Source organism: Mobula hypostoma, chromosome 9, assembly GCF_963921235.1.
Source record: "Mobula hypostoma chromosome 9, sMobHyp1.1, whole genome shotgun sequence".
NCBI classification, from domain to species: domain Eukaryota; kingdom Metazoa; phylum Chordata; class Chondrichthyes; order Myliobatiformes; family Myliobatidae; genus Mobula; species Mobula hypostoma.
Genome location: NC_086105.1, coordinates 91,403,812 through 91,431,642, shown reverse-complemented (window position 1 = coordinate 91,431,642; position 27,831 = coordinate 91,403,812). Strand labels below are relative to the sequence as shown.

At 43.9% G+C, this 27,831-nt stretch overlaps 1 protein-coding gene across 2 annotated transcripts in view; it reads left to right on the top strand.

The window, feature by feature from the left end:
• micall2a (mical-like 2a) overlaps positions 1–17,782 on the top strand; it is a 110,026-nt gene extending 92,244 nt beyond the window's left edge. For both annotated transcript variants that reach the window (XM_063058666.1, XM_063058668.1), the window contains 7 exons: positions 2,031–2,119; positions 6,659–6,785; positions 7,899–7,989; positions 8,881–8,954; positions 9,522–9,636; positions 12,017–12,063; positions 12,549–17,782. In XM_063058666.1, the coding sequence (XP_062914736.1) occupies positions 2,031–2,119; positions 6,659–6,785; positions 7,899–7,989; positions 8,881–8,954; positions 9,522–9,636; positions 12,017–12,063; positions 12,549–12,649 (644 nt within the window). In that variant the 3' untranslated portion in view covers positions 12,650–17,782. The remainder of the gene's footprint in view (positions 1–2,030; positions 2,120–6,658; positions 6,786–7,898; positions 7,990–8,880; positions 8,955–9,521; positions 9,637–12,016; positions 12,064–12,548) is intronic.
• Positions 17,783–27,831: the final 10,049 nt, after the last annotated feature.

Below are 27,831 nucleotides of genomic sequence, written 5' to 3'. Positions count from 1 at the left end.
TACTTCAAACTTCCACCCAGCCCTCAAATTCACATGCTCTATCTCGGACACTTCTCTCCCCTTTCTCGATGTCTCGGTCTCCACCTCTGGAGACAGACTATCCACTGACATCTTCTACAAGCTCATCGGCTCTCATAACTACCTCGGCTGTACCTCTTCTCACCCCACCACATGCAAAAATGCCATTCCCTATTCCCAGTTCCTCCGTCTCTGCCGCATCTGCTCCGAGGATGAGGTTTTCCGTTCCAGGACATCTCAAATGTCCTCTTTCTTTAAGGATCGTGGTTTCCCTTCTACCATCATCAAAGATGCCCTCACCTGCAGCTCCTCCATTTCCTGCACTTCGGCCCTCACCCCATCCTCCCACCACCACAACAGGTACAGAGTTTCCCTTGTCCTTACCTACCACCCCACCAGCCTCCGGATCCAGCATATTACCCTCTGCAACTTCTGCCACCTTCAACAGGACTCCACCACTAAGCACATCTTTCCCTCTCCACCCCTCTCCGCTTCCGCAGGGGTCGGTCCCTCCACGACTCCCTTATCCGCACGTCCATCCCCAATGATCTCCCACCCGGCACTTATCCCTGTAAGCGTAAGTGCTACAGCTGTCCCTACACTTCATCTCTTGCAACCACTCAGGGCCCCAAACAGTCCTTCCTGGTGAGACAACACTTCACTTGTGAGTCTGTTGGGGTCATCTATTGCATCCGGTGCTCCCAGTGTGGCCTCCTCTGCATTGGTGAAACCCGACGCAGATTGGGGGACCGCTTCGTCGATCACCTCCACTGCGTCCGCCACAACAGACAGGATCTCCCGGTAGCCACCCACTTCAACTCTGCTTCCCATTCCCATTCAGATATGTCCCTACATGGCCTCCTCTGCTGCCATGATGAGGCTAAACTCAGGTTGGAGGAGCAACACCTCATATACCGTCTAGGTAGTCTCCAGCCCCTTGGTATGAACATAGAATTCTCCAACTTCCGGTAATTCCCTCCCCCTCCCTTCCTCTATCCCTATTTCACTCTACCCCCTCCCCCGGCTCCCTCATGGTTCCGCCTCCTTCTTCTACTACCCATTGTTTTCAGGGCTATGACATCATGCTTTCCCTCCCCCACCCCTTTGTCTTTCAAATTACTGATCTTTCAACTGAAGCTACAAGCATTCTTCAAATCCTTCCCCATCTTTCATTCTTCAATCCTGACGGAGGGTTCTGGCCTGAAACGTTGACTCATTGTTTCTAACTGATGCTGCTCAACCTGCTGAGTTCATCCAGCGTACTGAAAGTGTTGCTTTGATCACAGCATCTGCAGATTATTTTGTATTTATCACTAGGAAGAGGTACAGTCGACGTTTTGGGCCGGGACCCTTCATCAGGACAGTTAGTAGAGTTGTTGCCTCGCAGTGTCGGACAACTGTGCTCAGTTTTGACCTTGGTGCTGTCTCCGTGGCGTTTCCATGTTCTCCCTGTGCGTTTCCTCTGTGTGCCCCGGTTCCCTCCCACATCCCAGACACATGCTGGTTTGGCAGCTTAACTGGACGCTGCAAGTTTCCATTGGGTAGGATCATGGAGAGGATAAATGGTGTTGGTGTAAGTTTACTGTCAATGGGTGGTTGATGGTTTGTGTGTGATAAGGGGACTCGGGTTCTATGAAATAGAAGCAGGAGAAGTCCTCATCGCCCTCCTTGCCTTTCCAACCATTTAATAAGCATTCATCTGATGCCACCTTCCTGCATGAACTGCATAGTCCCTGAATTCTTTAGTATCCAGAAATATATTGATCTTGCACCGAGGAGACTTTGTTGTGATTCAATCTCATGGGTAGAGGAGACTGAGTTCTTCATGAACAAATATTTTCCACGTTCAGCATGAAGAAATCTTTTCTCATATAGTGCTGAATGGCTGACTCTTTCTTTCAGGCTGACCGCTGCTTGTGGACACCCCAGACGAGGGAAACAACCCCCATGCACTTGTGAAGTCCCCTATGAATTCTGTATGTTTTGTAATCTATATGCTCCTTTCTTTACAGCAAGAGAAGAATTTTTTAAAGATGTTTTCATAGGTGGCAATGACAAGGAGAACAATAATCTGGCAAAACCTGCTGAATCATCACAAGAGGTGAGAACAGGAGAAAAAGGAAGAAAAAGCCACTACACATTAATGACAAAGGTATAGAGAATAACGGTAAACTGAGGGTGCACATGATGCCAACAGAGAATTCGATTAATCTCCTCTGCCACATCTGTACACTTACACTCAATGGCCACTTCTGTACTAAGAAAGTGGCCACTCAGTGAATGTTCATGGTCTCCTTCCCGTCCCTTCAAGGTTCAATATGCTGTGCAGTCAGAGATGTCCTTCTGCACACCACTGTTGTAACGTGTGGTTATTTGAGTTACTGTCACCTTCCTGTCAGCTTGAACCAGTCTGGCCATTCTCCTCTGACCTCTCTCATTAACAAGGCTTTTTGCCTATAGAATTTGCTCATTGAATTTTTTTTTTGCTTTTTGCACCATTCTCTGTAGACTAGAGATGGTTGTGTGTTAAAATCCCAAGAGACCAGCAGTGTCTGAGATACTCTAACCACCCCATCTGGCACCAACAATCATTCCACAGTCAAAGTCACTTGGATTTCTTTCCCTTTTTGCTGTTTGGTCTGAACAACTGAACCTCTTGACCATGTCTGCATGCTTTTGTACATTGAGTTGCTGCCACATGATTGGCCAATTAGATATTTGTATTGACAAGCGGTGTACAGGTATACCTAATAAAGTAGCAAACAAATGTATTTTTGTGCTGAATGCTCCGCTCTGTTACAGAACAAGCTGTTTGCCTGTAAATAGTGGATACACGTGTGTGTCAGAATGTGTGTGTGTGTGTGTGGCTTGGTAGTAAATCTGTTTGAGTATAAATGGCTGGGTGTATGTGTATTGTGTGTTTGTGATTTGTGCTGTGTTTATTGCCTGGGTACATTGATCTGTAAATAACTGTGCATCTGTGTGTATACTTGGTTACGTGTGAATTGGCATGTCAGTCATAGAAGTGTGTGAGTGTGCAGACGAGAACACGTCTGGTTCGTTGAATGGATATGGTGTGTAGGTGGGTGGATTTATGTGTCAGTGTATGTATGTGTGCCTAGTTGTAGGTAGAATGAGCACTTATTTCTCTAACTTCTGGTCATTTTACCCCTGTCTACCTTCTCTCTTTTGCTATTCTGCTTTCTGGTTCCACTCTCACCCCTTCTCTTCTAACCTCACTGGCCCATCACCTCCATCTGGAGGCACTCCTCTTTCCCTTTCTTCCACTGTCCACAGTCTTTCAGAATCCTCCCTCTTCAGCCCGTGACCACATCCACCTGCTACCTCCCAGCTTCCCCCCATCCCTCTACCCCCGACCCACCCACATTCCCCTCATCCCTCTTCCCCCTCCCACCCACCTTCCCCCTCATCCCTCTTCCCCCTCTCACCCACCCACCCTCCCCCTATCCCTCTTCCCCCTCTCACCCACCCACCCTCCCCCTATCCCTCTTCCCACCCTCCCCCTATCCCTCTTCCCCCTCTCACCCACCTTCCCCCTCATCCCTCTTCCCTCACCCACCTTCCCCCTCATCCCTCTTCCCCCTCCCACCCACCTTCCTCCTCAACCCTCTTCCCCCTCTCACCCACCTTCCTCCTCAACCCTCTTCCCCCTCATCCCTCTTCCCCCTCATCCCTCTTCCCCCTCATCCCTCTTCCCCCTCATCCCTCTTCCCTCACCCACCTTCCCCCTCATCCCTCTTCCCTCACTCACCTTCCCACTCATCCCTCTTCCCCCACCCACCCACCTTCCCCCTCATCTGGTTCCACCTATCTCATTTCAGTGTGTAGTCCTTCTCCTCCATCTACTTTCTTATTCTGGCTTCTCTCCCCCTTTCTTTTCAGACCTGATGAAGAGTCTTGGCCCAAAACATTGACTGTTTTTTCCCCTCCATAGATAGTTGCGAAGTTCCACCAGCATTTTGTGTGTGTTGCTCAAGATTTGTAGCATCTGAAGAACCTCTTGTATTTATGTATGTTGGTAATTCTGTGAGCAGGTGGTTGTGTGTGGATGCTTTTGGTTATATAAGTGTGTGCGTGTGTTTGTGTATGCATGTGCAGAATTCGTATGTGTGTGTACTTGTGTATATGAGTTTGTGTGTAACTTTTCTGTGGGTGTGTGTGCTAGGAAAGTAGATAAGTGTGGATAGGTATGTGTAGGACTGTGGGTGTCTTTCTGTGTTTGTGTAGGTCTGTGCATGGATTTGTGTGAAATTTTGCATGTGTACATGTGCATTTTTATGTGTGTCTTTGTATGTACATCTATGTATGTGTAGGGTGTGATTATATGTATGGTAAGGGATATGAGTCGGGGTTGTGTGTGTGTGGTAGTGGGCATGTGTTGTGTGTTGATGAAAGTGTCAGAAGCTGGAAGGTGGGGGACAAGGGATGATAGGTTAGTTTCAGGGTGAGTTAGATATCTTGGGTTTGAGGACACTATTGTTTCTCCGTTTGCACTGTGGCCTGACGGAGATCTAGAATTTAGAATTTATTTAAGTCTTACATCCATCCCACAACATGATGGAATAAAAATCTTTGCTTTATGACTCCATCGCAATGTATAGACATGTGAGTTTATAGGTCTAATGGCTTGTAGGAAGAAGCTGTCCCGTAGCCTGGCTTTAATGCTGTGGTACCGTTTGCTAGGCAGAAGCAAGCTGAAACAGTTTATGGTCGGGGAGACTGGTGTCCCCGATGATCTTCCAGGCCTTCTTTCTGCACCTGCTGCTGCATGGACTCTGGAGTTTACAAAGAATGGTGCCAAAAACAAAAAAACATCCAGCAAGTGGATTTAACAAGATGTTTTTGTTCACAGAACAGCCACTCGCTGGATTTTTTTTTGTTTTTGGCACCGTTCTTTGTAAACTCCAGAGTCTGTTGTGCGTAAAAATCCCAGGAGATCAGCAGTTTATGAGATACTCAAATCACCCTGGGCAGCACCTAATTAATTAGCTTGTTTATTTCGGCTTTTTTCTTAAAGATGTGCCGGACGTGCTTCGGTGCACTCCAGCTAGCACTGCACCCCTGCCAGTTAGCTGGTCTTCAGTGGTTGGAAAAATGTTGGAGTCAATTATTAAGATGGGTTTTTGGGTACTTGGAGACACATGATAAAGTAGGCCAGAAGTCAGCATGGTTTCCTTAACGGCATGGCAAATCTGTTGGAATTCTTTGAGGAAATAACAGGCAGGATAGACAAAGGAGAGTCAGTGGAAGTTGTTTACTTGGATTTTCAGATGCCACACTTAAGGCTGCTTAGCAAGATAAGAGCTCAGGGTATTACAGGAAAGATGCTAATATGGATAGAAGATTGGTTGACTGGCAAGTGGCAAGAGGTGGTATCGTAGCTGGTCTACTCTGGTTGACTGCCGGTGACTAGTGGTGTTCCGCAGGGACAGCTTGTTTTCACTTTAAACGTCAACAATTTGAATGACGGAACTGATGGTTTTATGGCCACTTTTGCAGAGGATTCAAAGATGGGTGGAGGGCCAGGCAGCACTGAGGAAGCAGGGAGTCTGCAGAGGAGAGATTGGGCAAAGAAGTGGCAGATGGAATATAGTGTAGGGAAATGTATGACCGTGCACTTTGGTAGAAGAAATAAGGACATAGACTATATTTTAAAAAGGGAGAATATTCAAAAAATAGAGGTACAAAGGGACTTTGTAATCATTGTGTATGATTTCCAGAGGGTTAATTTGCAGGTTGAGTTAGTGATAAGAAAGTCAAATGCAATGTTAGTATTCATTTTGAGTGAACTAGAATACAAGAGCAAGAATGTGATGCTGAGGCTTTATAAGGCATTGGTGAGACCTCACTTGAAGTATTGCGAGCAGTTTTAGGCCCTTATCTAAGAAAAGCTGTGATGGCATTGGAGCGAATCCAGAAGAGGTTCATGAGAATGATTCCGGGAATGAAAAGGTTAACACCTGATTGGCGTTTAATGGCTGTTGGCCTATACTAGCTGGAGTTTAGAAAAATGATGGAGGATCTCACTGAAACTTATCGAATATTGAAAAGCATATAGTGTATGTGGAGAGCATGTTTCCTGTAGTTGGTGAGTCTCGGGCCAGAGGACACAGCCCCAGAATAGAGGGATGTCGATTTAGAACAGAGATAAAAGGAATTTCTTTAGCTAGAGAGTGGCAAGTCTGTGGAATTTATTGCCATGGATAGCTCTGGAGGCCAAGTCATTGAGTGCATTTAAAGCAGGGGTTTATAGGTGCTTGGTTAGTTAGAGCATCAAAGGTTTTGGGTAGAAGGCATGAGAATGGAGTTATGGAATTGAGAGGGATAATAAATATGCCATGATAGAATGGTGGAGCAGACTTGATGGGCCGAGTGGCCTAATTCTGCTCCTATGTCTTATGGTTCTATGGTCTTAAAATATTGCACTTAAAGAGTCAGTCTGAAATATGGGGCTGACTTCTCTGGGATAGTTAGAACCCACAGGCCCTGACTCATAGACTGCTGGGCACCAACTCCAGCATCAGGTTTCTCATTTCAGAGGGGAAGAATATCCAAAATCAGCTCCATGTGTCTGCCTACTTCTTTGTGTTCTATTTAATCTCCACGTTCCTCATTCCAGACTCCACCCAGTTGCCGGATGTCGGAGCAGGAAATTCAGAGGGAACTGAAAAGTATTGGGAAGGAGCTGGACGCTTTAGAACAGAAGGGGGTGGAGCTGGAACCTCAGCTCCGGACCTGCGAAGGAGGTGAGTGAGCCCTGTTGCTTCTTGCCTGGCAGTGAAGGGATTGGAGGGCAGGGACTGTCTTGGGACAGTGGAGATCTGTGTTGGTTTGAATGATTGCTGGAAAGGCAATCAAGGCAGGTTGGTGGAACTAAGATATTGCCCCTGATTATCTAAATCAGAGAACCTTGTCTACCCTGTCCATGTACACCTTCTTGCCCAGATCCGTCCATCACCAGGGATTTACATTTAACCCCTGAAAAGCAATTTTTCTTAATTTCTGTTTTTTTAATTTAATGTTGTTAAACTGTCTTTTGCTCATGTCAGCTTCTCAATACCTAATTCTCAATACCTAGTACATTGATACTGTTGAACTGTGTTTGTAAAGGGATGCAGCAGAGCTGCAAAAAATCCTGCAGGGACTGGAAGTCCGAAACAAAAACAGGGAATGCTGGAAACACTCCAGATGAGGTGGCATCTATGGTGCTTTCAGATTTGCTTCCAGCTTTCTCTGCTTTTGTTGAGACAGTTGTCCTGATTGTAAGAATGAGCAGTTCAAGTGGGCCATGAAGAGCATAGGAGAGCATTGATCTAACCACTTTAGAACTTCTAGACCACTATCTTCCCTTCGATCTTGGACTGGACTGTATTAATCATCCTGATCCCAAGATGATTTTCCCTTATCCCTTCTCAGAGATCTTTTGCATATTCCCAGGGACAAATATGTCACAATCTGAGCTTCACATAATTAAAATTAATGGCGGATAAACCAAAGGAGAAGAAAGAGATTTGGATACTGAATGAATGTGAAAATATTGGGAATGAATAATACAGAGGCTGGAAAAAGAAGGTAAATTATGAGCTTTCTAAATAGTAGAACAGGGTTGAAGGGCTGAGTGGCTGACTGATTCCTTGCATTTCATGCTGGAGCTTGGTGACTGTGGGGCAGATTTGATGGATCCTGAACCTTTGGTATATTCCTGCCCCTCGGTTTGATTTATCAGAAGATGACCATTGTGGAATGTGAAGACTCAGTACCAGTGCCAGTGTGTTGGAGCAGGACCTTTGCATTGTCTGGCTTTCAACCCTTCAACTTAAAAAAGCACTCAACACTTCTTGTATTTACATTAAAAATAGATGACCAAGAAGATGACCTAATGGTGGAGTGGTTCAAACTGATCCATGAGAAGCAGTTGCTGATGAGAAGGGAGTCTGAACTTGTTTACATGTAAGTAGAATCGGAGCAGGATGGAGCAAGAGAGAGTACTGCGATCTCCAACATCTCCTCTCCCGAACACGAAGCCTATCCTGCCCCTGCCATCCATCACTCCCTTCCTCCCTGACCACTTACACCCTCTGCTCTGTCCTCCCACACTCAGTCTTCACACTGCTGCAAAACAGAAACTGTTGTTAGCACCTAGAGGATTACAGGACTGAGATACTTGCAAGTGGGATGGATTACAGAGATTAGTCTGCTTGCAGTGTATGAGGACCATAGAGTAAAGCCACATAAGGAGAGGGTAAATCACTGTATTCAGAATAGAGAAAATAGATCTCATGCTTATGAGGGTATGGACAGCAGAGTCCGGCTTAAGTAGAAGGTGAACAGATGGGGATAGTAAAAGAGTCATCAATACCTTTGGAATGTTGTCCCCCTTTAAACAAATCAGGGACTGGTTGAGAAAAGTGTTCTGAATTCATGCAGATTTTACAGGCTATTACATCTTACAAAGTGAAATCTACCATCATAAATGGCTGTGATGATTCACTCCCAGGTGAACTCAACACCTTTTCTGCTCGTTTTGAAAGGGAGAATAGAACTACAGCTATGAGAATTCTTGTGGCACCCCGTGACCCTGTGATCTCTGTCTCAGAGGCTGACATAAGAATGTCTTCCAAAAGGGTAAACACTTGCAAGGTGACAGATGCTGATGGAGTACCTGTGCCAACCAACTGGCGGGTGTGTTCAAAGTCATTTTCAATTTCCTTACCCTGCTCCTGCTCCCCAAGGCACATCACCAAACAGAATGTCTGAAGCCTTTGATTTTTCCATGTAACTCCCACTCCTGAATCTAAGTCTTAATGATGTAAATCCCCCACCTTTGTTTTTTGTGGACAGATCAAAGCAACAGATTCTGGAGGATCACCAGCGTGTGATTGACCAGGAACTGCGAATGTTAATGGGTAAAGCAGGTGAGTGACCAAAGCTTAGTTGAAAAGAGCAATCAGCACTGGATATTAGATTTTGAATGCTGTTGAATTAGTCTTTGATATTGTTCCAATGAAACTCACTACATATTTGCTTTTTATTTCCAATAATGTCTCTGCTGATAATATCCACTTCTCTTCCTGACCTATCCTCTGCTTCCTTTCTTTCCTCATTATTCCTTTCTTGCCTTTGCATCTTTAATTACTCCTGCCCTCCATCCTGCCACAAACCCTTCACTTCTCTCCAGACCCCATTCTACTTTCCCACCTATTTACTTGCTTATTGCCTTTACTATTTCTAAATTCCTGCAGTTCTCATGAGCTGAAAAGAGCTGAGAAATGCAAGGAATTGAGGAATATCAGGCAAAGACTAGGAGGAATATTGCTGGCTGTTCGATTCCAACAGTGGTCACGGTGCAGATGATGCACAATTGTAGCAAATGTGGGGAGAAATCAAAATCGAGCAATGATCAGCCATCCTATTGTCGAAAATGCTTATAATAATGTTTGGTGGCTAGAGGCTTCCTGATTTCCAACGTGTAACTGTTGCAGAGGAACAAAAAACTGACAAAGACCGGGCCCGTGAACGGGAACTGATGGAAAAGCTGCTGAAAACAGTGGAGGACAGGAATAACATCATCGACAGACTGGATGAGGATCGAGTGAGGTAAGAGGTAGCCCAAGGTGGTTACAAAGGGAGATGTGTAAGAAAATCCCTGAATTTTTCATTTATGATTGCCAATGGAGTAATTTTGGAATCAAAAACAAGACTATCAGGTCCAGTTAATTTGCTCCTTTGGACTGACCTCAACTCCACTAAATCACTTGCTTACAACACCCCTTCTCTCCCTTCCCTTTCTTCTCCTTCTACCACTGACCCAGGTGATGCTTTAATTATATTTATACACCTTTTCTCATCACTCTGTGGCATTTTGATGAAAAGCGTTGGGTGTTTAACCAGCAGATAGCTGAAAGGGGACATTCCTGTTTCTGACAGCTGTACATTTTATCGTGTGACTGAGAAAGACCAGGATGAAGCAATCACAGCAGAAGAGCCAAGCAGATAATGCTGCCCAGCTTCCTCCTGAGCTCCATGCATCAAGGAAGCCAGTCCCTAGCCAGTTCAATACAATCGTGTGTTATCATGAATACGGATATAGCAAAAGCAAAGGGCCCAGAGAACTTCCAGGCTGCAGTGCTGGAAACCTGTGCCGCCACTCTGGCTGAGCTATTTTGGTGCGCCTGCTACTACGACATCACCAACAATTCGGTTGGCACCTACCAACTGCACACGACACGACTGGTGCTTACCACCTGCAAAGCTCTCCTCCCACTGCTCCCCGGAAACAAAGAGACTATCGAGGACTTGCAGCTTCATCTTGGCAAGATGTCCAAAGATGAGAGTGCATTTTCAGACAAAACTTAACCCATCTTTATAAACACTTCCCAGTGCAGGTGCACAAAAGTTCAGTCAAAGATGGGGTGGTGACGTACTTTAATGCACATCCCTAAACATTAGGGGGAGGGGAAGACTTAGGGAGGGATTTTCAGGGCTTAGGGCTTTACTAAGTGAATGTATAGACACCAGTGATGACATGGGGTAAGGAAGTGGTTAGGATGATCAGCTGAAGAATATGTGGGCTGAATGAATGCACCTGCAACATCCATGGTCCCACTTTCACCCCCACCCCACCCCATCCCTTCCAGGAGAGCCCGCACTTCCTTCAATCAATGATCCCTGACTGCATGTGTATCTCTCCATGATCAGGATGAGAGTGAACTACATTACCGGGTGAAAGCCCCTCTCCATCCCTGTGTCTCCTTCCGATGAGACTCGGGGACTAGGGGCTGACCCCCAAGCCCTATGGAACTTAATGGCATCAGGAAAGATACTGTACCAGCTTATTTGGCATCCTCAGAGGAGTGTGAAAATTGCTTTCTTTCTTTCAACTCTAAGCCGAAGATGGGATGATATACTGTAACTCACACGGAATCACCTGGAATTAACAGTATATTAGGGATGGTGGAATTGTATAAGTGTTAACTAAACTGTTAAAAGTACAGTATTTTACATCCAACTCTGCTGACCAATCACAGAGAGCTGAGGAGAGGCTCAGGACGTACCATCTGCCAGTCTGCCTTTCACATTGGCTGACAGCCACCCATGGCACCGAACACTCACTGTTGCCTGGAAGTGCACAGCTTATTTTAAAGGCCCTAGTGTGTAAGTGGGAGGTAGAGTCTTGTGAAGTACATTCTCAGCAGGTACCCTGTCTGCACCGTGCAGTAACTGCACTGAATTGCTTGCGCTGCCCAGTTGTCTGGTCTCTGGTTCACTCATTCCTCACTAGTTCTTTATTGGCATTACTGAAGAACTGTTTATAAGACGATGTTACACAGTTCAGGGGGTTTAAAATTCTTTGTTGAAACATTATCAGACAGTGAACCTTTGAAAGAAATACGTCAGGTGAACAAAAAAATGTTTGGACAGGTATCTATCTATCTATCATTCTATATCTCTCTACATCTATCTATCTACCTATATGTGCTATCATTCACTCTAAGGGGTCTTGTTTTATGAATGTCTGTGAAGAGTACAAATTTCAGGTTATATACTTATATACATTTTCTGATAAAGGAATCTAAATCCTAAATCCTAGGTACATAGATCGGGAAGTTTTAGAGGGATATGGGTAAATACAGGCAAATGGGACTAGCTTTGATGGGCATGGATAACTTGGGTTGTATTACTGTTTGCATGTTTACTCAATGGCTCTTATCAAAATGTTATGACTTGCGTAGTAGAGGCAAATGCTTGTGATGTTAAGCATGTCAGACTTTGTCAACAACTGTGAATGAATAGTTTAAGTTCTAATTATCTATGGACTTGTTCATTCTCATTCTGGGTGGGACAGACCAAGGGAGCGTCTACTGCCATTCTTGCTGGTGATTCCAGAGGCCTGTACCTAGGGCAGTACCAGAAGGCTTGAGCAGGGAGGCTGATCAGGAAGCAATAAGTCACCCTGTTTCACTTGCTCTTATTGCAGAGAAATGGAAGAGGACCTCATGATGGAAGCTATGATCAACAAAATTGGTGAGGAGCAAGAACATTTCATTGAAATTCGGCTTTTGGTTTTTGAATATAAATAACCTCGCATCTTCTTTGTATTTTCTCTTTCCTTTCACGTGTTCTGTTCCATTCCACTGCATTGGCCCCTCCTTTCTCATCTCTTTCCTCCTTTCTTTCCCACCTCTCCACTTCTCCCCATTCCTGTTTAACCTGCTCTATCCTTGTTCTCTCTCCTCTCCACTTTCCCCTCACTATTTAACCTCCCTCCTTCTTTTCCCTATCCCATTTTTCCATTCTGATCTTTTTCCTTTCCCTCTCTTCCTCATGCACTTTTTTAACTTTTCTCTTTCTGCCCCTTTTATCTCCTCCTTTGTTCTATCCCCTTCCTTTTCCCCAACCTCATCACCTTCCTGCCTCCTTTTCTCGTCCCCATTCCCCTGTATTTCCTCTCTCTGCCTCTCCCCCTCCTTCCACTTCTCTTCTGTTACCACTTCCCTTCATTCTGGCAGACATCAACAAGGACATAGAACCTGATCTGAAGAAGAAAAGCAAGTTCAGTCTCATGAAGCTCATGAAGCGACTCGGTGGCAAGTCAAAGGGGAAGGAGTAGTGTGTTGACCTAGAACAATATCTTGAGAAACCTGTTTTGTACTCATGTTCCACTCTCAGTGCGAACCTCCTGCTGACCAAATCCAAGAGTCAAACGCAGTACAGAAACAGGTCCTCTGACCTACCAAGTACCCATTAACCATCAGTCACCCATTTGCACATCCTATTTTGTTCTCCCCACACTCCCATCAACTTGACCCTGGATTCTACCATTCACCTACACACCAGTGGCCAGTTAACCTACCAACCCACACTGTGTGGAAGGAAACTGGAGAACCTGGAGGAAACCCATGTGGTCGGAGGGAGAACTTGCAAACTCCACACAGACAGTACAGTAGTCAGGATTAAAACCAAACCACTGGAACAGTGTTGGGTGAAATCACAAAGGAGCCTATCCCACAAGTGGCTAATGTGGAGTAACTGGACCTCTACACCATCTATCTGATTGTCTCTCTTTGAGACCATATCTCAACATCATTTTATTACCCATGCTGTTCCAATCCATTGGATTGTTATGGATGCTGAAGGACATTGAGATTGTAAGATGGAATAACTCTGCTGCTCAGGAAGTTAATAGTCCTTCTGTCATTGGAGGGTAATTCCATTATCTTCCTACCATTTGTTTCACCTTGAGCCTCAGCTGTATTCTCAACAGATCTACCATTGAGACTCAGAATGCTTGGCTAAAGGAAACTCTGGTGTGGTTGACCGTTCTCCCCAACCCACAGGAAATGGCCAGCACTTGTGACTCTAACTGGCTGCCAGTGACTAGTGGTGCTCCGCAGGGAGGGGAGTTGAGAGAGGTAATAAATCATCCACGATGAAGTGGCGCAGCAGACTTGATGGGCCAACTGCTCTTATGGTCTCCCCGAGATGACATTGGCCATTGGGGCATTTAAAGCATTTATCCTGACCTTGGCATTGAGTGTAGTGTTGCAAGAGCCATTCACTGCCATGGAACTGAGCTTGGGAGTGCTGAGGTTGTAGGTCTTGCTTTCAAATGTTGATTAGTCCCATTGATTCTGTGATTCTATTAAAGAGGAGGACCTGGTGTCTGTGTGAACTGTTGTGCACTGAGGCAAAGAGCGTGTGAAAGCTCAAGTGTTGCTTTGTGATAATAGGTCTTCAACTCTTCAGACTTTAATACAGGTAGTGTTGATGTTTGATGCTGAGCTTTGCCAGATTTCCTATGAGCTACTTCGAGGATTATCATATCCCTAGGCACCAATATAGGAAGCAGGAGAGGACTTTTGATCCATTTGAAGTTGATTTGGTTGGAATGAGTCATTGGGTAAATTGGCTGCTTTGTATAAAGAGAATGTTAGTGATTCTTTTCAGTTAACTTTGTTTTTGAAATCTTGTATGATTTCCTATATCTCCTCTTGATATAAGACCATAAGACAAAGGAGTAGAAGTAGGCCATCTGGCCCATCGAGTCTGCTCCGTCATTTTATCATGAGCTGATGCATTCTCCTATTTAGTCCCACTCCCTCGCCTTCTCACCATAACCTTTGATGCCCTGGCTACTCAGATACCTATCAATCTCTGCCTTAAATACACCAAATGACTTGGCTTCCACTGCTGCCCGTGGCAACAAATTCCATAGATTCACCACCCTCTGACTAAAAAAATTTCTTTGCATTTCTGTTCTGAATGGGCGCCCTTCAATCCTTAAGTCATGCCCTCTCATACTAGACTCCCCCATCATGGGAAACAACTTTGCCACATCCACTCTGTCCATGCCTTTCAACATTCAAAATGTTTCTATGAGGTATCCCCTCATTTTTCTAAACTCCAAGGAATACAGTCTAAGAGCGGACAAACGTCCTCATATGTTAACCCTCTCATTCCCGGAATCATTCTAGTGAATCTTCTCTGTACCCTTTCCAACGTCAGCACATCCTTTCTTAAATAAGGAGACCAAAACTGCCCACAGTACTCCAAGTGAGGCCTCACCAGCACCTCAACATCAATCCCCGCTCCTATACTCTATTCCTCTAGAAATGAATGCCAACATTGCATTCGCTTTCTTCACTACTGTCTCAACCTGGAGATTAACTTTAAGGGTATCCTGTACGAGGACTCCCAAGTCCCGTTGCATCTCAGAACTTTGAATTCTTTCCCCATTTAAATAATAGTCTGCCCGTTTATTTTTTCTGCCAAAGTGCATAACCATACACTTTCCAACATTGTACTTCATTTGCCACTTCTCTGCCCATTCTTCCAATCTATCCAAGTCTCTCTGCAGACTCTCCGTTTCCTCAGCACTTCCGGCCCCTCCACCTATCTTCGTATCATCAGCAAACTTAGCCACAAAGCCATCTATTCCATAAACCAAATCGTTGATGTACAATGTAAAAAGAAGAGGCCCCAACACTGACCCCTGTGGAACACCACTGGTAACCGGCAGCCAACCAGAATAGGATCCCTTTATTCCCACTCTCTGTTTCCTGCCAATCAGCCAATGCTCTATCCATGTATGTGACTTTGTACCACTTGGCAATGTTGGCTATAATTAAGGAAGACTTGATTCCAAGATATTCTAAAAATGTGTTGTACTTAGCGAAACTTACTGATATTTAGTCAAAGTAGTAGTTTGGGAAGTGCAACAGCAAGTTGTGCACAGCAAGATTCCAAAATGTTTTGTAGGAGTAAGCAGATCCATGTCTTTTAGTAATGTTAGTTGATTGATAAATATTGGTCAGGACACCAGGGAGAATTGTCCTGTTCTTCTCTGAGATGTTGCTGTGGGAGTTTACATATTACCCTGAGAGGACAGATGTGACTAACTTTGTTCCAATTTCTCATCTGCAAGTTGGAAACTGGCTGCAGTAGAGTGTATAGCAACAAAAACCATATGGTTTTGCAAGTATTCTGCGGTATCAATAAAAACGGCAACATCTTCACCAAAGGGTGAGGATTTAGATGGAAAACTAAAGAAAGGAGAGAAGTGACACACACGAAATGTGGAGGAACTCAACAGGTCAGGCAGCATCTATAGAAAAGTGTACAGTAGACATTTCAGGCCGAGACCCTTCAGCAGGACTGGAGAGAAAAAAAGATGAAAGAGAGAGAAGGAAGGGTTTCAAGAAGTGATCCAAAAGTTTTGGGGCCAGATAGTTGAAGCCGCAACTGCCATTGGTTGGGTGAAGGAAATCAAGGGGTGAGCACACAGATTGAGGGAGGATCAGTATTATTACAGGATGTTGCAAGGGTGCAGAAGATTTCAGAGGTCTTGCATTTGAGGGATTTAAGTATGCTATATTTTTGAGATGCCCTGCATTAAATGGCACATGTTGATGAGAAGAAATCAGGATATTGGAGACAAACGTTAATTGGATGCAGCAAGCTCTCTGGACGTCTATGACGATGAAAGTGGTGTGACAGTGTGAGTGTTATGGTGTAAGGAAGAGCCTAATAGAATTAAATAGCTTTGGAGGCTGGGGTTTGTCGTTGAGGTCACTTGGTTCTCACCTCTGAGGGAGTAATAAGGCTACAGTGTGGAGGTGTCAGTATTGTTACTCTATCAATGGATTAATTACTGAGGAAAAAGATACTCTTTTATGAATGTACATTACTGCAGATAAATCTAATTTCAAAATGTGAGATAATTTTTAAAAGTTTTTGAAAAGGTACTTTGACAAATAAATATTTTTGACATTTTTTAAATCATTTGCTTTTAACAATTAACTGCAGTGCCTTACACTTACTTGTCGATCCAATGTACATATACAGTGTCTATAAAAAGTATTCACTGCCCCCCCTTGGAAGTTTTCATGTTTCATTGTTTTACAACATTGAATCATGGTGGTTTTAATTTGGCTTTTTTTGACAGTGATCAACAGAAAGACTTTTTTTTGTGTCAAAGTGAAACAGAACTCTACAAAGTGATCTGAATTAATTACAACAATAAAACACAAAATAATTGATTGCATAAGTATTAACACCCCCCCTTTAATATGATACACCAAATCATCGCAAGTGCAGCCAACTGGTTTTAGCAGTCACATAATTAATTAAATGGAGATCGCTAGTGTACAGTCAAGGTGCTTCAATTGATTGTAGTAGAATTACACTTGTAGCTGGAAGGTCCAACTGTTGGTGAGTCAGTATCCTGGCAAAAACTACACCATGAAAACAAAAGAACACTCCAAGCAACTTTGTGAAAAGGTTATTGAAAAGAACAAGTCAGGAGATGGATACAAGAGAATTTTTTAAGTCACTGAATATCCCTTGGAGTATAGTTAAGTCAATCATCAAGAAATGGAAAGAATATGACACAGCTGTAAATATGTCTAGAGCAGGTCGTCCTCAAAAACTGAGTGATCGTGTCAAAAGGGGGCATGTGAGGGAAGCCACCAACAGACCTATAACAACTCTAGAGGAGTTACTAACTTCAGTGGCTGAGATGGGAGAGACTGCACATACAACTGTTGCCTGGGTACTTCACCAGTCACAGTTTTATAGAAGAGTGGCAAAGAGAAAGCCACTGTTGAAAAAAATCACATGAAATCTCAGCCAGAAGGCATGTTGGAGACTCTGAAGTCAGCTGGAAGAAGGTTCTCTGGCTGAAAATTGAGCTTTTTGCCCATCAGACTAAATGCACCATCAAAAACACACCATCCATCCCGTGAAGCATTGTGGTGGCTGCATCATGCTGTGGGGATGCTTCACTGCAACAGGCCCTGAAAGGCTTGTGAAGGTAGAGGGTAAAATGAATGCGGCAAAATACGGGGAAATCTTGGAGGAAAACCTGTTGCAGTCTGCAAGAGAACTACGACTAGGGAGAAGATTTGTTTTCCAGGAATTCAATGACCCCAAGCATAAAGCCAAAGCTACACAGGAATGGCTTAAAAACAACAAAGTTAATGTCCTGGAGTGGCCAAGTGAGCCCAGACCTTGATCTAATTGAGAATTTATGGCTGGATTTGAGAAGGGCTGTTCATTCATGATCCCCATGCAATCTGACAGAGCTTGAGCAGTTTTGTAAAGAAGAATGGGGGAGAATTATAGTATCCAGGTGTGTAAAGGTAATAAAGACCTACTCACACAAACTTGGCTGTAATTGCTGCCAAAGGTGCATCTACTAAATACTGACTTGAAGGGGGTGAGTAATTATCAATTATTTTTTGTTTAATAATTGTAATAAATTTAGAATAATTTGTAGAAATTTATTTTCACTTTGACACGAAAGAGTCTTTTCTGTTGATCAGTGTCAAAAAAGGTCAAATTGAATTCACTGTGATTCAATGTTGTAAAGCAAAAAAACATGAAAACTTCCGGGGGGGGGGGGAGAATACTTTCTATAGGCACTGTAAACAGCATTGCTCATGGAATTGCTCTGTGACCAGTAATCAGCAGGGGCTCCCACATTACTCTGAAGTAAATCTCTTTCATATTTGTATCAATCAAGTCCAGCCTGCAGTTTGAGAACTAACCTAAATTCCAGGCTGGGCCTTTAAGCTTAAAATTACACAATGGATCTGGAGAGCCTAGGTACATGTTCACAAGATAATCCTTCCTTTCCTGGCTTCTCTGAACTAAAGCTATCAAGAACTTTGATTTTCTTTCCTCTTAGTAAGACTCAGAGCTGAACAAAGTGAACATGACGGGAATTTCATGAATCAGTCTTCCATCAAATATATACTACATTGAAGCAAAATTCGAAGGACCCCTTGCGTGAAAGTCGTGTACAATTGGTGACATACTGGTAAAACTTGTGTAGAATTACCTTGGAGGAAACTAACTCAAATTTGTAAGAAACAAGATGGAGTGTTTTTAATTTGGAGGGTCTACTGAATGAAGTCCTGAAGTAAGCAAAAAATTATTACCTAGATAATAGAGAGAGAATGCCCACACTATGCAATGCTTGTAGCTACATTGTCTGGGAGTGGACGCTTGGTGTTGCCAGCTTGGTTCAGATATATTCCTGCTGGTTTTCATTCAATGCCCTCTCACAATTCCAATTTTCACTATAAGTGATAAATTAAGGTGTTCAAAGAAACTGACAAACACACTTATTTTAATTCTCCAGGGGATTAATCCTAATTCCTGGAGACTCCTGGATCAATCATGAATTTATTGATGGTTATAGACTGGTCCTACTCGCCTGCAGATGTTTCCACCATTCTGCCTCTTTCCTGTGGTGATGTAAACCCAAGCTGTGGTCACAGACTTTCCAGACACAGGATTTTAACACAGAGGACTAACGAATTCCCTTCTTGAACTCTTTAAACTGAAAGAACTTATATTTTTGGTAAAAACAATACACCTTTCTCCTAATGTGCTTATGATAGTTGTTGTGACATGAATATTTTGGCAATGGTGTGAAGAAGGAGGGTGCTGCTTTGGGGAAAACTAACATAAACAATTTGTTATATTAGTAACAGCTGGATTTGTATAATTGGAAAGGGGATGAGAAGGTTTATGGGCTGGTTTGTTCCTTTATCAATGAGTGGATGTGTTGGCTGGGAGTGACTGTTGTCAATGAAGATCAATTGCGGGGGGAGGGGGTGAAGGAAATTAAAACAACACTTCCAGGGGGCATAATATCTGCTTCAATTTCTGGCCAGTTTTAGACTCTGCTGAATCCAAGTCTCACCACCAGATGGAGACAGTGATCTATGTCTGCCAACCACAAAGCATCCAGACAGAGAGCTGATCAAACCCTTTGAGACATTGCAGCAGGGGAGAAGGGCACAGCACTTGCTGGTTGCATAGTCACGGCAATGATCTAACCAGGGTGAGCAAAGTGGAAGAATCTTGGGCAATATCACATGGGCACTCAAAGGGGACATAATGGAGGGCTCAGCTCATCCACCAAGTCTATAAGGGTGGAACTCAGAAATAAGGAAGGGATAATGACTCTGATGGAATTATACTACAATCCAATTTCACCCTCCCAATAGTTATTAACATATTGAGGAACAGATATGCAAGCAGATTAGGGAGAGTTGTATAAACAATAGGGTTGTTGTGGGTGACTTCAAGTTTCTTAATATAGACTGGGATCTTCTTAAGTGCAAGAATTTTAGATGGGGGCAAAATTTGCCAGCTGCATCCAGGAGGGTTTCTTAAGCCAATATGTGGACAGTTCAGCAAGAAGAGGGGCCATAGCCGACCTGGATAGATGGCTGAGTCTTTCAGTGGGAGAACAGTCAGAGAACAGTGAACACGACTCCTTAAGATAGCTGTGATAAGGACAAATACGGACCTTGCAGGGGAGTATTAAATTGGAGCAAGGCAAATTACACGAATATTGGGCAGGAATGAGGGAGTGTTAATTGGGAGCAGTTCGTTTTGAACAAGTCCACATCTGACTTGTGGAGGATGTTTAAAGATTAAATGCACAAGTACAGGACAGGAATATTCTAGTCAGAAGGAAGGACATGGATGGCAAGGTAATGGAACCCAGGAAAAGATGTGGTGAATTTACTGAAAAAAAAGGAAATGTATGTAAGGTGCAGAACAGACTCGATGGGCCAAATGGCCTAATTCTGCTCCTATACTTTACGGTCTTTATGAAGCTAAAGTCAGTCAGAGCCTGTGAGTATTTTAGAGAAGACAGGAAAGAACTCAAGAAAGGAACTGGAAGAGCCAGGAGGGGCCGTGAAAAAGCCTTGGCAAGTAGGATTGAAGAGAATCCCAAAGGATTCCATGTATACATCAAAAGCAAAGGATAACAAGGGAAAGGGTAGGAACACTCAAGGATAAATGAGGGAATATGTGCTTGGAAGCAGAGGATGTGTTTGAAGTCCTAAATCAGAACTTTGCATCAATATTTGCCAAGGAGAAGGATTTTGAGGATAGGGAGATCAGTGTGGAGTGTGCTAATGCGCTAGGACATTTCAGTGTAAAGAAGGGGGTAGCAGTGGGTCTCTTAAAGAACATTAAAGTGAATAAGTTCTCAGGCTTTGATGAAGTATACTCCAGGTTATTAAGAGAAGCAAGCAATGTGATTGCTGGAGCCTTGACCAATATCTTCTTGTCCTCTCTAGCCACAGGCTCAGGAGGACTAGTGAGTGCTAATGGTATTCCATTAGTCAGGAAGGGAAATAAGGATAATCCTGGAAACTATAGACCAATGAGTCTCACATCAGTCATGCAGAAGTTACTGGAGAGGATTCTTAGGGATGGGATTAATGAGCATTTCCTAATTAATGACAGTCAGCATGGCTCTGTGCATGGCAAATCGTGTCTTACTAACTTGACTAAATTTGTTGAGGAGGTGATGGAGGTGATTGATAAAGACAGCTGTGGATGTTGTTTTCATGAATTTTAGTAAGGTGTTTAACAAGTTCTCTCATAGGAAGCTCATGCAGAAGATTAAGATGCATGGAATTTGCAGAAGAGGTTTACCAGCATGCTGCCTGGATTAGAGGACAAGCATTAAAAGGAAAGTTTGGATAACCTGGGTTGTTTTCCCTAAAACAGTGGAGGCTGAGGAGTTTATAGGATTATGAGAGGCATAGATAGACAGGGAGTATCTTTTTCCCAGGATAGAAATGTCCAATACCAGAGGCCATGTGTTTAAGCTGAGAGGGGTTAAGTTCAAAGGAAGTGCATTGGGCAGGTTTTTGAATCAGAGTGGTGGGTGCTTGGAATGCGCTGCCTGGGGTGGTGTTGGAGGCAAATGTGACAGAGGCACTCAAGCCACTCCTAGATAGGCACATTCAAAGTCCAAAGTGGATTTATTACCAAAGTACATGTGTGCCACTATATACATACAACCCTGAGATTCATTTTCTTGCGGGCATACACAGTAAATCCAAGAAACATAATAGAATCAATGAGAGACCACAGCCAACAGGATGGACAAACAACCAATGTACAAATGACAACAAACTGTGCAAATATGAAAGAGAAAAAGAATAAATAATGAATATTAAGAACATGAGAGGAAGAGTCCTTGAAAGTGAGACTATAGATTGTCGGAACGGTTCAATGATGGAGCGAGTGAAGTTAACCCCCCTGGTTCAAGAGCCTGATGGCAGAGGGGTAATAACTGTTCCTGAACCTGGTGGTGTGGGTCCTCGATGATGGATGCTGCTTTCCTGTGTCAGAGCTCCGTGTAGGTGTGCTCATTCGAGGGGAGGACGTTACCCGTAATGCACTGAACCATAACCACTGCGTTTTGTAGGAATTTCCATTGGTGTTTCCATACCAGAAGGTGATGCAACCAGTCAGTAAACTCTCCACCACACATCTATAGAAGTTTGTCAAAGTGTTAGATATCATACTGAATCTTCACAATCTTCTAAGGAAGTAGAAATGCTGTCGTGCTTTATGGGCCCAGGACAGATCCTCTGAAATCACAACATTGAGGAAGTTAAAATTGTTGATCCTCTTCACCTTTGATCCCCTGATGTGAACTGACTCATAGACCTCTGATTTCCTCCTCCTGAAGTCAACAACCAGCTCCTTGGTCTTGGTGAGATTAAGTGAGAGAGTCACCACTCAGCCAGATTTTCAATCTGATTTGTCACCACCTTTGACTCGGCCAACAGCAGTGGTATTGTCAGCAAACTTAAATGTGGCATTGGGGCTGTGCTTAGCCTTACTGCCATCAATATAAAATGAGTAGAACAGGGGCCAAGCACACAACCTTGGGGGTGCTCCTGTGCTGCTGGAGGTTGTAAAGGAGATGTTTTTGCCAATCCAAACTGATTGGGGTCTGCAGGTGTGGAAATCATGGATCCAATTACACAAGCAGGTATTAAGGCCAAGGTCTTGAAGTTTATTGATTAGTTTTGAGGGGATGATGGTATTGAACGTCAAGCTGTAGTTGATGAAGAGCTTCCTGATGTATGCATCTTTGCTGTCTAGATGTTCCAGGGTTGGGTGAAGAGCTAATGAAATGACATCTGCTGTGGACCTGTTGTGATGGTAGGCACATTGGAGCAGATCCAAGTTGCTTCTCAAGCAGAGTTGATGTGTTTCATCACCAATCTCACAAAATCTCAGCAGTCATCGCTGTGGATGTAAGTGCTACTGGATGATAGTCATCGATACAGGTTCCCATGTTCTTCTTTGGCACCAGTGTAAGTGAAGCCTGCTTGAAGAAGGTGGGTATCTCTGACTGCTGAGCAAGAGGTTAAAGATATCTGTGAACACTAGTTGGTTGATCAGCATGGGTCTTTAGTACTCAGCCAGGTAATCCATCTGGGCCAGATGCTCTCTGTGGGTGTATCCTCTTAAAGGATGCCTTCACATTGGCCTCAGAGACTGACATTACAAGGTCATTGTGGGCTCTGGGACTTCATAAAGATGCCTCCAATTCTTGTTGGTCAAGGTGAGCACAAAAGGCATTGAGCTCATCTGGAAGTGAAGCCTTGTTGTCTCCTATGTCTCTTGGTTTCATTTTGTAAGTGGTAACAGCATTCAAGCCCTGCCAGGCTTTCAAGCATCCTCCAGTGATTCAAGTTTGGTCCAGAATTCCCACCTCACGTGTGAGATGGCTTTCTGGAGATCATACGTGGACCTCTTCTACCTTACTTGGTTGTCAGACCTGAATGCCACTGATCTGACCCTCAGCTGATTGTGGATCTCATGGTTCATCCAGGGCTTCTGGCTGGGGGAAGACTTTGATTTCATGGGGACACACTCATCTATGATCGTTTTTATAAAGTCCGTGACAACTGTGGCGTATTCAATGAGATCCTTTGATGAGTCCTTGAACGCGGTCCAGTCGACTGGCTTGAAGCAAACTCATAGCCACTCCTCTGGATATGGACTCTGTGAAGCCAGATAGCTTTAGTTTGGTTGGGTATTCGATTACAAGTTTAGTTAGTTCAGCACAGCACTGTGTGCTGAAGGGCCTGATACAGTGCTGTGCTCTATGTCCTATGGCGGGACAGGTGCTGGAAGGCTGTGTTCTTTGATCAGGCGACCTGAACTAGAGAGCTGTCTTTTAGGATGGGATGAGGGGAATTCTTGTTACTCGGGGATGTGAGTCTTTGGAATTGCTTTCTCCAAGGGCTGTTGATACTTATGGTTGAGCATATTCAACATTGAGGTCAATGAGTTTTTGAATACCCAAGAAATATAGGGATGAGGTCAAGGCAGAGGCTGAGCTGTGATCTGATTGGAGGAACAGGCTTGCGGTTTTGGCGAGCTAATCCTGCTCCTGTCCCTTCAGACAGGCTGGTGTCCCATGAAAAGCAAAAGAACTTGGTGGGTTCCGACTTACCTTCAAGCCACTCCTTGTTTAGTAAGAAGGGTGCCTTTCTATGGTGTCTTTTATGTCCCCAAGCTAACAAAGTATTTCTGGAGGATGGATTCTGCTACAATGATTGTAACACAGCAGTCAATGCATAGGAAGCTCCCGCACTCACAACAAGATAGCAATCAGTTTTCAGTGATGAGCTTTGAACAGTCTAGTGGAGGAACTTAGTGGATCGAGTTGCGTCTGTGGAAGGAAAGGAACTGTTGACATTTCAGACTGAAACCTTCTACAAGTCCTGATGCAGGGTTTGGTAATGGGTTTATTATTGTTCTATGTACTGAGATACAATGAAAATCTGATAACCATGAGATTTTGCAGGTTGGACATCCAGGGAAACACACAAAAACTGCTAGAGGGACTCAGCAGGTCAGGCAGCATCTATGGAGAGGAATAAACAGTCAACATTCCAGGCCAAGAACCTTCATCTGTCCGATTTCAGTATCCTATCAGCACTACCCCAATGAGGTAGCCTACATTTTTATGCTCAGGTTTTGGGAACAAAGATATGCCCCAGAATCTTCTAACTCGGAGGCATGCATGTGATACACTGACGCTGAGGACTTGACTGTTGCCAAATGGCAGTCACATGGGCAACGTCAGGCACTTAATTTAAAGACCTACAACTGAGGCTGATCGCAAAATACTGAAGCTAATGAATTGGTACTGAGACCAAAATCAGACACTAAGACCAAAAACCAGGTACTGATGTCAAAGATCAAGCACTTAGAGTAACTATCTGACCCAATGAGTAATGATTTGGCACTGAGTCCAGGCAAGGAAGCCAAAAACAGAGCCCGTAGGAGAGTTGGCTGAGGCCAAAAGACTTGACATTGAATTCAATGATATGGTATAAAGGTCAAACATTGGGCATGGAGGAAAATGTAAAGGCTCAACAAGTACCCAGACACTGAGGCCAGTGATCAGTACTGACACCAATTACAGACACTGACTTCAATGTACTGGTCTTTACACAGTGTATCAGTCCTGATGCTAATAATGACAATGAGCCATGATCTGGCACTAAAGCCAATGGCTCAACACAAAGCCATTGTACAGGGACTGATATTAAAGGTCAGCATTTGGGCAAAAGGTCAGGCATGAAACTCAGATGTTAGACATTGTGGCGCAAGTTATGTCACTGACACGAATAACCCAGTGCTGTCAAAACCCCCAGCTGCTGCCAATAACTGAGTGCTGAGCCCAAGGACTAGACACAGAGGGCAAAGATTTGACACTGTGACAAACACTGGGCATTGAGGTCAAAAACTGACACTGAGATCAAAGGTCAGGCACTGAGGACAAAGGCTAGCCACTGAGACCTATAACTAGGCAGCGCCAAGGACAAGCACTGAGGGCTAAAACCTGTCACCATCCCAAGGCCTATAGCGAGGTTTAGGGCCAACGCCATGAACTTGAAGCCAACTCTAGCCACTGTCCAAGGACAGGTACTGAGAATAATTCCTGATCATTTGGCCAGTGATCTGATACTGAACGCCAGGCCATACAGAGAAGCCAGAAGAGAAAACAATGAGAAGGCATATAATAGAACAAAGATTAGTGGGAAGTCAGAGTCGGGAGGCTTTTAAAACCTAACAGCAGGCAACTAAAAAATGTCATAAAGAAGGAAAAGTTGGAATATGTAGGTAAGCCAGCCAATAATATTAAAGAAGAAACCAAAAGCTTCTTCAGATATATAAAAGAGGGGCTAGAATGGATATTGGACTACTGGAAGACGATGCTGGAGAAGTAGTAATGGGGAAATGGCAGACAAACTGAATAAGTATTTTGCATCAGTCTTCACTGTGGAAGACACTAGCAGTATAGTGGATGTTCGAGTCTGTAGGTGGCAGAAGCATGTGAAGTTGTCATTACTAGGGAGATGGTTCTTGGGGAAACTGAAAGGTCTGAAGGAAGGCAAGTCACCTGGACCAGATGGTGTACATCCCAGGGTTCTGAAAGAGCTGGCTGAAGAGATTGTGGAGGCATTAGTAAGGATCTTTCAAGAGTCATTTGATTCTGACATAGTGCTGGAGGAATGGAAAATTGCAAATGTCACTCCACTATTCAGGAAGGGAGAGAGGCAGAAGAAAGGAAATTATAGGCCAGTTAGTCTGACCTCAGTGGTTGGGAAGATGTTGGAGACGATTGTTAAGGATGTGGTTTTAGAGTACTTGGTGTTACATGGTGGGAAAGAACCAATCACTGAGGGAAAGGAACAATCACTGGGGGTAAGAACCAATCACTGAGGAAAAGGACCAATAACTGGGAGGTAAGAACCAATTACTGAGGGTACGAACCAATCACTGCAGGAAAGGACCAATCACTGGGAGGTAAGAACCAATCATTGGAGTTAAGAACTGGTCACTGAGGACAATGACCTGGCCTGTGTGACCAAAGTCCGGGTTTTGAGAGCAAGGTCCAGCACTGAGACCCAAAGAACTGTCTTGCTGGGAAGAGGAACAGTGTGGAACCAAAGTTTTATGAGACTAAGTTTATTATTTCAGTGAATGTTTTGAGTGAATGCTGTTCGGTCAGAGATACTTCCTTTGAAATGAAATATCCAGACAAGACTTCAGTTATCTCTCAGACCGATATAACCATATAACAATTACAGCACGGAAACAGGCCATCTCGGCCCTTCTAGTCCATGCCGAATTCTTACTCTCACCTAGTCCCACCGACCTGCACTCAGCCCGTAACCCTCCATTCCTTTCCTGTCCATATATCTATCCAATTTAACTTTAAATGACAACATCGAACATGCCTCAACCACTTCTGCTGGAAGCTCATTCCTCACAGCTACCACTCTGAGTAAAGAAGTTCCCCCTCATGTTACCCCTAAACTTTTGCCCTTTAACTCTCAACTCATGTCCTCTTGTTTGAATCTCCCCCATTCTCAATGGAAAAAGCCTATCCATGTCAACTCTGTCAATCCCCCTCATAATTTTAAACACTTTTATTAAGTCCCCCCTCAACCTTCTACGCTCCAAAGAATAAAGACCTAACTTGTTCAACCTTTCTCTGTAACTTAGGAGATGAAACCCAGGCAACATTTTAGTAAACCTCCTCTGTACTCTCTCAATTTTATTGACAACTTTCCTATAATTTGGTGACCAGAACTGTACAACCTAAACTGTAAGATGTAAAATGACATCTCGTGTCCCTTTCCCTAGAAGCATGGAACTCTCACTGTTGTCCACGCAATATCTCCCCACAAAAATAATCATTTAAATAGTTATCTGATTGTTATGACACTGATGTTTGTTGAACATTCATGTGCAAAACTCAGTGCACTGTTCCAGTTACTTGCCCAGGTTACTGTGAGAGCACCTTCCAAACCCGCCATTTCTACCACCAAGACTGATAAGGCAGGGGTGCACTGGAACACCGCCATCTGCAGTTTCCTCTCCAAGTTGTGCACCACCCTGACTTGGAAATATATCGCTGCACAAGGAGGCTGCAGATGCTGTGAGTATGGAACACAAACAAAACGCTGGAGGAATCAGCTGATCAGGCAGCTTCTGTGGAGGGAAATGAACAGCTGACTTACATGTTGCCAATACTCTATTGTTGCTGGGCCTAAACCCTCTCGCAATGCAGAATGCCTTCACTGAAAGTGCTGCAGTCATTCAAATGACAGCTTACTGCTAACTTCTCAAGGACAGTTTGTGATGGGCAAGAAATGCTGCCATTGTCAGATCCTGAAAATTGAACGCATTTTTTTTTTAAAAAAGCAGAAAACACTGGAAACTGTCAGCAAGCCAGGTTGCATCTTTGGAATAAGATAGAGTTAATGGTTTAGGTTGAAGACCCACCATCAGATTTCAAGCACCTCTAGTTTTTATTTCAATTATTGAATAAAAATGTGGCTGTCTGCAGCACTGTCTGAACTACAGCCACGACAACACTTCACAGACCAGCCTGAAATCAGGAAGACCTTGAGGAATACAAACCTTTTC